The sequence below is a fragment of the Eurypyga helias genome, unplaced genomic scaffold, assembly GCF_000690775.1.
Source record: "Eurypyga helias isolate BGI_N326 unplaced genomic scaffold, ASM69077v1 scaffold1436, whole genome shotgun sequence".
Lineage (NCBI taxonomy): Eukaryota > Metazoa > Chordata > Aves > Eurypygiformes > Eurypygidae > Eurypyga > Eurypyga helias.
Genome location: NW_010254415.1, coordinates 4,939 through 19,206, shown reverse-complemented (window position 1 = coordinate 19,206; position 14,268 = coordinate 4,939). Strand labels below are relative to the sequence as shown.

Here is a 14,268-nt window from a genome sequence, read left to right as displayed (position 1 = left end):
GCCTCGTACGTCCCCACCACGAAACCCACGAAGCCGAAGAGGCTGATGGCGACGTCCTTGGCAATGAGGAGGGGGTGCATGCCTTCGGCGTAGTAGGTGGCGATCTCCAGCAGCGGAGGGAAGATGAGAGCCAGGGCGCTGCTGCTGACGGAGCCCACCAGCGAGATGACGATGTCCAGGCGCGGGATGAGGATCAGCACGCCTGGAGAAGGAGCCAACACGACGTTAGTGCCGCTGCCTCCCGGGTACCAGAGACCTCCCTCCCCCAAGTCCAAGCAAGCCAAAACCCACCGCAGCGATGCCGTGCGCTTGAATCACACCTCTGCCCTTTTCCCTGACACAAGAGCTTTGAAGACGTAGCTGCATGTTTCCAGCAACCCCTCCCCGACAAGCAATTAAGCAATTGAGTTAACGAAGTACAGCACGCAGACCAAACCTTTTCTGTCGCCCCGGGCACGGCCACAGCCAGCTTCAGGGATGGGCGCTCCAGCAAAGAGATGCTGCTGGCAAGAGAGCAGCTGCCAGCACCCCCAGCCCCCCTTGTGAGAGCCAGCACTCCTGCTCCCCACACCTGGGGAGCCGTAAAAAGCCTCAGAAACCCCATAAAAGCAGGAGAAAAAAAAGCCTTCTCCCTCCACCCCGAATAAATCCGTGTGGTTTGCATGCGTTTAGAGCTGCTCCAGCAGCAGAGCGCCTACGGCCCAGCCCGGGGAAGAACGTTTGGGAGGTAAAAACTGCAGCCAAGGAAAATCCCCCTGGAGACTTCTGACAGCTCACACTTAGCAGTTCAAACTCCAGCGTATTCCTGCTCCTCCTCCTGCTGCTCAGGGCCAGGGGAGGATGGAGGGATGGTGCCTTCTCCTTCCAACCAGCCCACAGCCGCCACCACCTCCGAGCTCCCCTTGGGGCACCGCAGTGGTGGCTTTTGGGGAGCAGATTTAATATAAAGCATCACCAAGGTCCTTGGAAGAGGTTTTCCAACCGGGAGCGGTGCCCCTCGGCACGTTCACGCACCAAGCGAGCCCCCCATCCGTGGCAACCTCAGCACTCGAGAGTATCGCTGCTGCTTTTTGGTCAAAGCCTGAGGAAAAGGCAACCAAAGCCCTGTCTGACAGAAGAGCATCCTCTGCAAGCAAAGCCGACTTCAGCGCTTAATCAAAGTGACCAAGAGAAATAAATTGGTTTATTGCTTTGAAAGCTCCTCTCAGACACGGAAGACAGCTAGAACCGTGGCAGCTACAGCCTCGGTGGAGAAGGGACATCTCATATCTCCTTACTGGAGGAATTTGTTCGGTCCCTGGCAATGTTACAGGCAAGAGAGGCTGTTGGAGCCTCCCTGACCCAAAGATCACCCGCAGCACTGCCGGAGATGGAAGTCTTGGGAGACTGACAGCAGGCAAAGACACTAACAGGAGATGCTCCTGCACATGGCCCCCATTCCAGCCCTGCTGGCACCTGGATAAGCCTAGAGACCAACCATCCCCATGGGGACAGCAGCAAAGGTCCCTGCTGAGCTGACCTGGAGGAAGTTTATCCCAGTGCTCAGCCCTACACAGAGCCAAAGGAATGCTCTGTCATTCCAGCAGCATCCCCGGTCCAGCAACCCACAGGGAAAGCAAAGCAGCCGACCAACAGCACCCTCAGCCCACCCCACGCTGTTCTTTGGACTCATAAATCAAACCATGAATCCCCCTCTGGAACACGCAGAGCTGAAGCACCAGCTGCAGTCCTCAGCCTGAAGGGGCAATGGTCCTGCTTTCCACAGGTATTCATTCAGAGGGGGTTTAAGTGGGCTGGTTTTGAAGTCTATGCTTAAAAGACACCCCTACATCCAACTGCATCCTCTCTTTGGAAGCCAAAGCCATGATGTGGGCTTGGTCTGTGGCCACGCAATCATTCCATGAATATTCATGCAACCCCCCTAATTGCTTTTATCCTTGCCAACAGCCACAGCGCTCTCTTGCATGGAAAGATAAGGGGAGGAGGTAAAAAGGAACCAGCATCCTTCCACCAACACCTCTGCAGCCTCCCTACCGCCAAACCGGGAGGGTACAGACACTGCTGGTGCCTAATGCCACCCCTTCCCTCTGCTCCCCTGGCCGGGCACACCCCAATGCCCTCCAGGAGAGGCTCCTATCCCACAAGCAGGCTCTGAGCTCAACCCCCAGCACCGGGGTGGCCGGAGCATATGGTCCAGCACAACAGGATTTCATCCCTGCACCATCCCTCCAGCTGTGGGTGTCACAGAACACGTTTCAGGAGCTTTGCCCTGAAAATTAATGCACCGTTTCTGGTCCATCATTAGTGACAGCCCAGAAACCAGCAGCACCCTGCTCCCAGCCATCCCCATGGCCCTCGAGTTGGCACCATGCTCCTCTCAAGCCCAAAGCGAAGCCGGCTGAAACACAGGGCCAGGTCCCTGATGCTCAGCTGGTGCATCAGCAGCGTCAGGCCACAGAGAAAAGCTCTTTTTCAGCACGTGACGCCTGGGAGCTCAGTCAAGCATCTCAGCTATGCTGACACCAGCAAGGATCTGGTCTTCAGGAATCAACGCCTGCCAAAATCCTGCACCTGATTTGCTCCACACCTTTCCCAAAGGCTCAAGCCCGGCAGCCTGCCCCACCACAGCCTCCCTGCAGGCACCAAACACCACCAAGGGAAAGGGACCGTTTGGGGCTGACCCAGCAGACCTGCCCTGGTGCCCGCAGGCCTTGGATATGGGCCGTGTACCATTGTCAGCTGTCTCCTCCTGTGCTACAGGCTGCAAGGAAAGTGTGAGTACCAGGACACCCGCCCCCTCGCGTCAGTGACCCCTGTGGAGCCATGCCCCCAGCATGCAGGCACGAGGAGTCTGGCTGCATGCTGCCTATGGAAAACAAAGCTCTGAGGGGCTCCCAGCACCCCCAGCCCACGGTGGGAACAGGGGTGCCACGTCCTCGCAGGGGATCTCTTGACAAGCTGGTTTCTACTCACAGGTCACACCAACCAGGGCCACCCTGAGGAGCAGGTTGACCAGCCAGCCCCAGCGTTCCGACACGCGGGCGACAAGGGGCGGGATGATGATCTCGGCGGGCACGTAGAACTGCACGGCGTACGTGAAGAAAATCCCAAAGGAGAAGAGCAGCTTGACGGCTTGGTACAGCCTGGAAATGAGAAGGAGGAGACCCAGTGAGACACGCTCTTGCTCCAGCCCCCACGGCAGCAGAAAGCAGAAGGGGAACACTCTGCCCAAAAGGCCTTTGTGTCCCAATGGTCTCCGCCCCCAGAACACTCTCCTGGAAAATCTCTGTTCAATCCACAGAGACCTTTCTTGAGCAAGAGATAACAAGGAGACAGCACAATCTCCAAGCTGGGGCAACCCACAGCTTATCAGGCTTTAGTCCTGGCTTTGCGAAGGGCAGGAGTTGGGCCAGCAGCCTCTCAGGTGCTGCTTCCTTGGGCACAGATATCAAAATACTGTCCTGATCCTAACTGATTGCAGGGCACATGAAAAGCTGAGGTGTCCTTGGCCAAGGGACCAGGAGCCTGACTCACTCTTGACAATCTGAGGCACCTACCGACATTTCTAGATGCTGACGTGTGTCACCCTGCCCTTGGCTGTAGATGACTCCTCCAGGTACCTCGCTCCCCACAGAGGGATCCAGGCTCCATACCACCCTCTCCACTTGCCCGGGCTGGACTCTGCAAGGCCTGCCTTCATGACTGCCCCCAACACCCAGATGCCTAGTACTGGTACTGCCAGGAGCTTGCAATCCTGACTTTTGGCCAGTGACCCAGAATGAATTTGCATCTATCTCCCATCCCAGAGTTTCCTCACCTGGACCTTTAACAATTAAATCCAGCCTCTGAGCTCAAGCAAGGAAAACAAAAAGCTCCTTTTCAGTTATTTGTAAGCAGCCAGATCATATTCTCCATCTTAAACAGGAGATGAAGAATACCTCCAAAGAGGCTTGTCAGCTGCAGCCATGAATATTTCAGAGATCTGGATTACTGCTGCCTTCTGAGGATGGGGAAGAGGACAGCACTGCTTGCTTACAAAGCCAACGCGACGCAAACGTCACCACCACCACCTGCAACTCAACCTCCTCCATACAACAAAAAAGAGCAGCTATTTTTAGAATGCTGCATAATGCATGTTTGGGGGGAAGGCAGTTAGAAGAAAGGCAGAGCACAGACAAGCTGCAAACAGCACCTTAGGCTCACCCCGTGTCAGCTCTCGTCACATCCCAGATCCTACAGCGACGCAGCAGCAGGGCTGCAGGACAGCCTGTTGCAGGTGGCCAAAAAGCCACCTCCCAGCCCCGTCTCTGTCCTGAGCTCCCCGAGAGCAGAACAAGCCTCTCCAAAAGAGACGTGCTATCTAGTTACATAATTTACGGTCCTACCCGTTTTCCCCAGCTCAAGACATGCTGATGAAGCAGGAAACCTGGGTCCTGGCCATACCACTTGGGAAAACATGAAGTAGATCCAAGCTGAGGAAGGTATCTGGCTCCTCCTGCCTTCTTAGACCCCTTTACCTTCTTTGGGCCCAAGCCAGCTGCTACAACAGTCTCAAAACAGAGAATTCCAAGTATTCCCACGCAAGACAGCTTTGAACAGTAGTGATAGTCTGGTGGAGTCCAACACTTCCCACAGAAGCGGAGGGTGGAGATGGGGATCACCTAAGCGAATGGGACCTACACAAGTCCACGGGACCAGACCAGGTGTATTTGAGGTTGTGGCCAACATCTGCCTGAAGCCACTTCATCCTCTTTAAAAGAGCGGGGTGATCAGGGAGAGGTTCCACTGCCTGGGAAGAAGAATCATATCCACCTTCAAGAAGGATGAGGGAAGCTCCAGGCTAATCAGCCTCATCTCCATCCCCAGAAAAGTATGAGCTAAGTCCTCCTGGCATCCACCTCCAGGCACATACTGGAGAGGGTGAACAGCCAGCAGGGATTTGCCAAGGGCCAGTCATGGAAATACCCTCATTGGTGACCTGGGCGAGCTCTCAGTGACCCAGAGCACGCTCTCAGCAAGTTCACAAGACCACCGAATTGGAGAGAATGGCTGACATGCCTTGGAGCCAGGCCTGAACGACATGGTGGCATGGCAAAGTTCAAATGCCAACACAAAATCCCACACACAGGAAGGGCTGGGGCCTGGCTTTCCAGTTGGCCAGGAGAACAGGACCTGGAAGTCTTGGTGGGCAGCAAACTGAACATGAGCCAGCAGCAGGACCTTGCAGCGATTAAGGTCAACCACATACTGGGCTGTGCTAGCAAAAGCGTGGCCAGCAGGTTAAGGGTAGGGATTACTCCCCTGTTTGGGGCTTGTGAAGCTGCATCTTGAGCATTGTGTCCAGTCTTGGGGCTCCTAGGACCAGACATTGACCTACCTGAGCCAGCTGAGTAGAGGCTATGAAAATCGTTGGGGCTGGAGCACGAGATACAAGGAGAGGCTGAGATGTGGGCTTGTTCAGCATGAAGAAGGTGGTTAAGGGAGGTGTTATTACTACCTTCAGCTACCTGGAGGGCATGGAGAAGATGGAGATAGGCTCTTGGCGGAGTTGCACAGCCGAAGAACCAATGGGAGAGAGCTGCATCCCAGAAGGGCAGTTAAGCACCAGAACAAGGGCCTCAAGACGTGAGGAACCTCCTTCTTTACTGATATTCAAAATTTAAGTTGGCCCTGCTTTGAGCAGGAGGGTGGACCTGATGATTTCATGATGCCCTCTCCAACATAAAGTATCCTGTGATTCCACAGACAAACTACAGACAAAGCTATCAGAGTCCAGAGTGCGCCCACTCAGCCGCACATGACTTGAGAGCACAGCAGCCTTGAGCCACCTACCCCATGGCCTGCCTATCTTATCGCTGTATTTCCAGTTAAGCGATGCTGTAAAGCCATAAAGCGCTCCATGGCAATCCGTGATTAAGAGACGTTATTAAAAAAGGCACAGAATGAGGTTGGGTACCAACCCTGTACAGGTGAGGAACCAGGACAACAAGCTCAAAGGGCATTCCAAATACCAAGGGGAGGAAGAGCTCAAGCACTAGCCTTGACCCACAGAAAGCACGGATCCACGCAGGGCCCTGGAGTGGTGCTGCTCTGCCAACTACAGCCACCTGCTTAACCCCGAGAGCCATGCCAAGCCACCCCAACAACCTGCAAGACACGGCATACCCTCCTTTGACCGTAAGCTCTGTCACTACCCACCTCCAACCCGCCATACGCAACCAAACATCTTCCCCCTCGCTACAGCATTTCTTCATTCCTCAGATGGCAGGGTGAAGCAACCCTTCCGAGGATGTGAGGAGGGATTTCTGCACAGCAGTGCGGTATTTCAGAGGCTGTGGTTAGACCTGGGCACTGGGAACTGACACGTTCCTCATTGGAGGAAGCTGTGGCTATAGAGAAACGAGGCTGGAAAAGTCCTTAGTCATCCCGTAACTCAACGATTCCTGACACGTTCATTGAATCTGCTCTGGAGACCTCTGGGCAATGGCTACAGCCAAGGAAGGATGCAGCACCCCACAACAATCCTCACCTTGTCTCCCACGCTGCAGGCAAAGCCCAGGACTTCTCACCCACAGCCGTTACGACCTGCTTCTGCAGCCCAACACCTTTTGCTGCTGGGGAGAACACCCACAGGCAAAGCCGGATGGGCAAAACACGCATTTCAAGAGCACGTCTTCACCCATCACCTACAGCTAATGCACGGGAATACAGCGGTCAGGGCTTCAGCCCAAGCATCCCAGCCCTCATTTTGGATAACCCATTTCCAGGTCCGATATTTACAGCCTCCTCCGAATGTTCTGCCAGGGAGAAACAGGCACTAACACCGATGCATTGTGCGTGCTGAGTAACAACAACTGCAGCATTCCCTCCCTGGAGGCAGCCCACAGGAGCCCTGCCGCACACCCGGGCTTCCCCAGGTGTAGCTTCCAAAGGGATATTCTCTTCTTTCAGGGAAAAAAACCCTACAGGTTTTCTTCAGAGAAGTACTTTGGCAGAAAGCGTGGATGCTCCTAGAAACATGCATTTGAAGCAGGATTTTTCTGTAGCCGGCAAGTCACAGAAATCCCACAACCCTCTTCTAAGGGAACGTCACCCTTTAGAGCACAGCTGATTTCCAACAGAAGCCCCCGCACAGCGTTACAGCTCAGCAGACATCGTTACGGGCTGTGGCATGATCTGGTGCCCTGCAGAGCCCAAAACCCGGATCTCACCCGCTTTCCACCTTCAGGAGAAGCAGAAGCATTTCACCCTCTCCACACCTCCCTTTAGCTTGCTGAGCGGATGGGATTCATGCCTACTGTGCTTAGCAGGGTGGGATTCAGATCTCCCTACAACACAGGCACGTTTTTCCACCAGCCCCATCCCTCCTCGCTGAAAGCAGGGACATGGCAGAGCTCCCAGACCCTGCAGAGGACAAGACAAGGCTCTCGGCAGGAGCAGGACCCTTCTGCCACACCAACATCCAGCAGTTAGTCACTACACGGATCCAGCGTGCACAGAAGTCTGTGCACTCAAATGGAAGGAAACCCACACAGGAATAATTAAATCACAAACAGGCTCTATTTTTTTAAAATCTTTGCTTTCTCCAGAGCCCCAGCCACAGAGCTCTATAAGGTCAGGGTGTGGAAGCCCACCAGTGACTTGAATTTTGAGTCAAGCCTGAATCACAGAATTATAGAATGGTTTGGGTTGGAAGGGACCTTAAAGCTCATCTAGTTCCAACCCCCCTGCCATGGGCAGGGACACCTTCCACTAGACCAGGTTGCTCCAAGCCTCATCCAGCCTGGCCTTGGACACTTCCAGGGATGGGGCATCCACAGCTTCTCTGGGCAACCTGTCCCAGTGCCTCCCCACCCTCTCTGTGAAGAACTTCTTCCTGATATCCAATCTAAACCTCCCCACTTTCCATTTAAACCCATTACCCCTTGTCCTGTCACTACAGGCCCTCGTAAAAAGTCCCCCCCAGCTTCCTTGTAGCCCCTTCAGGTACTGGAAGGTGCTATAAGGTCTCCCCGGAGCCTTCTCTTCTCCAGCCCGAACCCCCCAACTCTCTCAGCCTGTCCCCATGGCAGAGGGGCTCCAGCCCTCTGAGCATCTTCGTGGCCTCCTCTGGACTCGCTCCAAGGGGTCAATATCCTTCTGATATTGAGGGCTCCACAGCTGGACGCAGCACTCCAGGGGGGGTCTCACCAGAGCAGAGTCCAGGGGCAGAATCCCCTCCCTCGACCTGCTGGGCACTCTGTCAGCAGGGAAAGGGCAGCAAGTCACACTGCTCGGCTGCTGACAGCAGAGAGGACAGGCTGGGGGGGCAGCAGGCACACCCAGCTCCAGTCCTCTCTGGTCTCCTGCAGGATTTCAAGCCAGCAGAGACATCAAAGAGAAACGAACTGCAGAGTGGTCCTCCATGTCATAAGAAGGCACAGAAATGGGGTTTTTTTTCAGGACTTTCTCAAATAATCCCAAGCGGAGCAGGCTGGGAAAGGCATTTGTTTTCAACATTTGCATGCTCCGCACTCCTCGTCCCTAAGGAAAGAGAAGCTGCTTGCATTTCCCCTCTGGGATGCATATGGAGCCGTGAGGCTGAGCAAGCACTCACCCCCGCGATGGGCCAGCACGCAGCCCAGCCAGCTGCTGCAACAGCCACCGGCCCTGGCACGGGGAGAAACAGCCCTCCGGGCAAGCAAGTACAGGGTCAGGCCACGTGCGTTCCCAGAGGGCTCCAGCCAGCAAGCGGAGCATCTCGAGAGGCCTCACCAGATCCCAGAGGAGGACAGACAGGTTTGGGGAGCTGCAGAGCTCAGCCCCCATGGGAAGGAAGGGGGATCCTCATGGAATCGGCACTCGAAACAAGCCACATCCAGGCAAAACACAAAGTCCAGGAGTGGGAGTTCGAGCTCCAGGGCTGCAAACAATGAATACACCCCACATGTGGAGACACCTCACCCCTCTGGGAGCTCCCAGCTCTGGGTTAGTTTTCTGTGGGCTTCACTTGAGGAAGAGAAATGGTTTTGTACTGTTAAACAACCTTCCGATCGATATTGGGTTGTGTTCAACATCTGGCCACAAGCCACAGGGACCGGCAGTCCCCAAAAAAAGCAGCCACAAGGCTCCAAGAAACAGGCAGGAGCAGCACCCGCCCAGGCAGGGACGACTGGGGACCCTGCGAGCCTCTCCACCCTGCAAAGACAACCCTCGACAAGCTCCTTCGGACCACCTGGTTTACAGCACGGGTGATCCTTCCCCAAGCTCACCCAGGTTAGTTCTCACAGGAAGAACGTCCCCCTCTTGCCCCCTCTCCTGCCTCCCCAGCTGGGACCCTGCTCACCCCCCAGGACTCACCAGCAGTTGGGCAGGTTGAGGGTTATGCTGGCCTGAATGCCCGCCCCAAAGCGCAGGTACCCCAGGACGCTCAGGCTGATGTACAGGATGGTGACAATGGTCATCCCCACATAGAGGATGACCGGGAACTGACGGGGGTTCTTCATCTTGTTTTCCAGAGGCAGCACCTGGGAGAGGAGGAGGAGGAGGGTGAGGACAGAGCAGCAGGTTGTCCCCATTCCTCTACACCCCTCAGTCCCAGAAAGCAGGAGGGGCAGCCTCATGGCTGAGCACAGCCCTCCATGCCAGGGAAAGGGATGGTCGCCCACAGAGCGCTGAAAAAGACCCGTACCGGAGATCCGACTTCTGACACCTTCACGCCTGGCACGGCAAGTCTCCGTCAGGTCACTCCTGCCCTTGCCTTAGCGAAGGGACCTGATCCCTGCCCTCGGCAGGAGCTGTGCCCACTGGTGCCGTAAGGTAGGGGGTGATGCCACCCGTCCCCTACCTTAACTGCATTACACTCTGCACCCCAAAACCGCACAGCCATGTCTGCTGGGAGAGGCCCATCACACGGTACACGGTCTGACTTTACCCAGCAGACCCTGGAAAGGCCAAGACACTCTCCTACCAAATCTGTCCAGACAGATTTCAACCGGGCAGGACAATAAAAGGAAGGACAGAAGCAAGTCCCTCACCTCTCTACTACTAACACTGGCTTTCAGATACAGGACGTCAGCAGACATTTTTAGAGCTGCCCTTGGGCGGTGGGGATTTCAAGAAGAAACACAGTGACAGAGCTGGTGAAAAGGCAGGACCAGAAAAGCCTTTATTTGCTTCTCCACCTCCAAGTCATGCAAGGAGGAGAGCATTTGTGCCTCACTGCCGGCAAGAGCCCTCTGCCCCAGGCACAGCATTCACTACACACTCCTCCTGTAACGGATTTGGCCCTCTCCAGCCCTGTGTTTACACAGCCAGCTTGTATTAAGAGATGAAAACATTTTTTCCTCCTTTAAAGGAAGCTCCCGGAAACAACCCACAGCATCTCACGGAGCCATTAAGCTCTCCACCCACCCACCCAGCTTTTTTTTCCAGACACAGTGGTCTATTTACAGCATCTGGTATGAGAGGCACATGCAAATCCAGCCCCCCAGCAGGCTGGGGCCACACGGCTGCCAAAGGGAGGTCTCGGTGCCTCCGCAGCAGGGTGGGAAGCAACGGATCACATTGTTTTGTGTCCCAATTTTTGACCTCCCAGCTAGGCAGCTTCAGCATCCAGCCTGGTAACAAGACTCGGGATGACTCCCCGTCTGTGGGTCAGCCACCAGAGCCAAAGGCAGCTGCCAGCGCAATTCCCAGCAGAGCCCAACCTACTGCCTGATACAGCCACCTTCCAAGCAGCAACCAACCTCCGGAGGTTTGGAGCATGTGCTCCTCCAGCCTCAGATGGAAGCAACAGGGTTTGACCCAGGAAATAGCCTGGAGGCTAAAGCTAACAGCATCATCCAGCATTTGGGCTGCCGGCAGAGCTCATCTGCAAATGCAGCTGCAACGCGGAGCAGGCGCTGCGGCAAGCCCGAGCACGGCCTGAGCCTCCCATGCCAGCAGCCCCCCGCTGCCGCACGCCGGCACTTACCACCCCGATGCCTTCAAAAGCAAAGATCGCCGTGCCAAAAAACAGAGGGTAGGTCTTCCAGGCTGCTGCTAGAGGCAGGTGACTGGGATCAGGAATGTCCTGGAAAAAAGCCCACGCAGTGTTCAGACACGGGGAGGATGGGAAGGACCTGACCTGCTCCCTGTTGCAGCCCCACAGTGCAGGGAATGCCCTACGGAGTGGAGGGTGACCACCATGCCCATGGAAGTGAGCAGCACCCCATGGCGTGTGAACACCCCACTATGGAGCTCCCTCCACCTGCCAAAACACGAGACGTGACAGAAATGAGAGAGGGGGAGCCCTGTGCACGCACCTGCACGATGTACTGGTAGATCACGATGAGGCTGCCAAGCATGGCCACGTTGGCCAGCATGGAGAAGATGGACAGGACTTTGAGATTCTGGATGAAGGAGAGCAGCACCACAAAAGGCAGGAGGGAAAGCATGTAGAGCCGGGAGTCCATGGTGGGGGTCATGGCCACCGTCCTGTTCGAGTTGCAGTCATTGGTGGTCCCGTTTGCTGCAGAGATGACCTGGGGAAGCACAGCAAGGCTTGATGAACCCCATGGTGCAGGTCTGAGAGCCATGGACCTCGGCAGCCCACCCCAGGAGGGTCAGAACACTATCCTATCAGCTCATTTGCAAACACAGCTAGTCAATTAAAATCAAAGCAACACGGATTTTCAAGCAGTTTTAAATCCGTGTTACCTTGCCAGGAGCAGAGGTGGGAATAGCTACGGCATCCAAACCGAATCAGCAAAACCCACCCCAGCCCAGGCTCACTGAGCACGTGAACATGGCAGAGGCTGCTTCATGCTGCCCACAGGGTCAGTGGAGAAGAGACAAAAGAGGCATCAAGTGATGTGTCCTCAAAGGTCCTTTTTCTCATGCTGCACCACACAACATCACACCCCCGTTCAGTCACCCGGTGCCCTGCTCCTGTGCAGACATCTGGAAGCTACTGCTGGCTACTTTGCTTTCTTCATGGGAAATCACCCTTTCTTTGGGGTCTTGTGTTCCAAAGGCACTGCAGGCACACAGGGACGGCTCCAGCGCCTGGGCACGCAGAGCAAGTCCCAGGGACTCTCAAAGAAGCCTGCCCCGTTTGAACGGGAAAAACGATCCTCTACTTTCCTGAGCAGCATCAGCTATGGATACCAGACCTTTGGTGGGGAACAGGGCTGTGACAGAGGAGCCAAGAACAACCCAAGAGCCTCCACACCCCCTCTCGCCTTCCCCTTGCTCATGAAGGAGGGAGGAAGTCTGACCTGTTTCAGGTTGTCAGCCAGAAAGACAAAGTACACGCAGCAGAAGCCCAGCTGAGTGATGATCAGGAAAAGTCCCACCACACGCCTAGAAAAGAAAAAAGACTGTTTGTTAGCCAGGCCACACAGAAATAAGAGCCTACTTGGGCTGCCCGGGGCTGCACTCGACCACGGCAGCGATGCTGCTCTCCCCAGGGGCAGAGGGGTGCAGGTCAGAGCACACCCAGCCCGCTTCTCCTCGGTCATCCAGACAGAGATCACCCAACCTCGCAGACCACAGGCTCTCCGGTCTCCCCCTCCCACCCCCTCCACAGGGTCAGGACCAGCCTCAGGAGGAAAGTCTCCTCCTTGGGTTTAGCATCTCCCATCTGTGCTCCCCGGACACAGAAATAGGTGGATGTTCCCAGCATCTGATGTGCAGTGGTCTGTGCGACATCCACCGGGATGGTATCATCCCTGGGAGCAGCAATGAGATCTGCTCAGTGTCTGAGACGGGCCAGCACTGCAGTACGTGTTATCTACTCCTTTGTTACACCGTGGAGACATACTTCTCCCACTCCTTTAGTATAAGCTGCATCTGGCTGGGGACAGGACTGGATCAAAGACCCCAGCATCACCCCCTGTGTGCGCGCTCAGGGTAGATGAGGCAAATAACATTTTAGGTCACTCATGCGCTGACAGAGCTCGGAGAGCAGCTGGCTCTTCCGTCCCAGCTGCAGCACGTGCTGGGCTTGGAGACAAGTCCCCTGCTCCACAGGTACCTTCCCCAGACGGCATGTGTCCGCAGCCACGCGCTGGGAGTTGACTCCAGCCCGTACATCACGGCACCCCCGTAGTCCACAAACTGCTTCTGGAACCTGTCCAGAGAAAAAAAGAGAGAAGGGACGTCACATCAGCCCCGTCTGCTGGTTTCCAAGGCAAACGATGACATTAATGGAATAACAGTTCCTGTGATAAAGCCCAGAAGCAGGCTTGAACACGGGCATCCTGCTGCTGGGAGGCTTCAGGAAAAGCCCAGGGCTCGTTGGGAAGGAAGGACGAGCCAATGGAGCAGCAGTGCCGAGAAGGGGGGTTGCTCCTTACCTGTGGCAGAAGTGATGGGCACATTTCACCAGGATGCCCATGCAGTGTACAGCCACGATTCCCATCACCAGCAGGCTCAGAGGACCCAGCTGCAGGGGAAGAGAGGGAAAGGCTGCACTCTGATGGCCAGAGGCAGAGCTGCACCATGGGGTTTATTCCCGACCAAAACTCCACGGGCTGGGTGAGCCCAAACACGGCTGGAGGCTGAACCAGAGGTCGGGTGCTGCTCCCAGGAACCAGCCCTCTCAAGGACCCAGCAACCCCACAGAGAGCCACGAGCTTGGCAGGAACAAGGCAAAAGAAGCAAGGTGCGGCGCTGCGGGCGTAGAAAGGCACTTCCAGGACTGTTTTTCAGATTATCTTGCACATCACTATTATACAGGTGACAAAGAGGTCATGGTCTGGACAAAAGAAGGAAGTTTCCTTTTCTGATCGTTCCCATTTCGCAATCCGAGCGTCAGGAATGCTGCATCGCTGAGCGAGGAAAGCCAGAGCAGGGCAGCGAGGTGCCCCCAGCTCTCTCACAGATGGCAGTTGCTGGGGTAGAGAATCTTTTAGGTTAGAAAAGACCTTTAAGATCATCAAAAGTCCAACCATTAACCCAACACCACCAAGTCCATCGCTAAACCATGTCCTTCATCGCCCCATCCATACATCTCAAATCCCTCCTGGGATGGTGATTCCACTGCCTCCCTGGGCAGCCCGTTCCAACGCCCGACAGCCCTTTCTGTGATGAAATTTTCCCTAATATCCACCTAAACCTCCCCTGGCACAACTGAGGCCGTTTCCTCTTGTCCTTTGTCACTTGGGAGAAGAGGCCAACCCCCACCTCTCTGCACCCTCCTTTCAGGTAGTTATAGGGAATGATAAGGTCCCCCCCGGCCCTGCTCTTCTCCAGGCTGAACATCCCCAGTTCCCTCAGCCGCTCCTCACAGGAATTGTGCTCCAG

The 14,268-nt window shown here is 55.4% G+C and overlaps 1 protein-coding gene across 1 annotated transcript in view; it reads right to left on the bottom strand.

The window, feature by feature from the left end:
* Positions 1-5: 5 nt before the first annotated feature.
* The window catches only part of LOC104510633 (proton-coupled amino acid transporter 1-like), a gene marked incomplete at its 3' end in the record, with an annotated part of 16,558 nt that continues 2,295 nt past the window's right edge, over positions 6-14,268 (bottom strand). The window contains exons 3-10 of the mRNA XM_010152949.1: positions 13,320-13,408; positions 12,998-13,093; positions 12,240-12,324; positions 11,286-11,504; positions 10,955-11,053; positions 9,340-9,506; positions 2,974-3,143; positions 6-202 (exon numbers count right to left, since the gene is read on the bottom strand). Coding sequence (XP_010151251.1) covers positions 6-202; positions 2,974-3,143; positions 9,340-9,506; positions 10,955-11,053; positions 11,286-11,504; positions 12,240-12,324; positions 12,998-13,093; positions 13,320-13,408 — 1,122 coding nt within the window. The remainder of the gene's footprint in view (positions 203-2,973; positions 3,144-9,339; positions 9,507-10,954; positions 11,054-11,285; positions 11,505-12,239; positions 12,325-12,997; positions 13,094-13,319; positions 13,409-14,268) is intronic.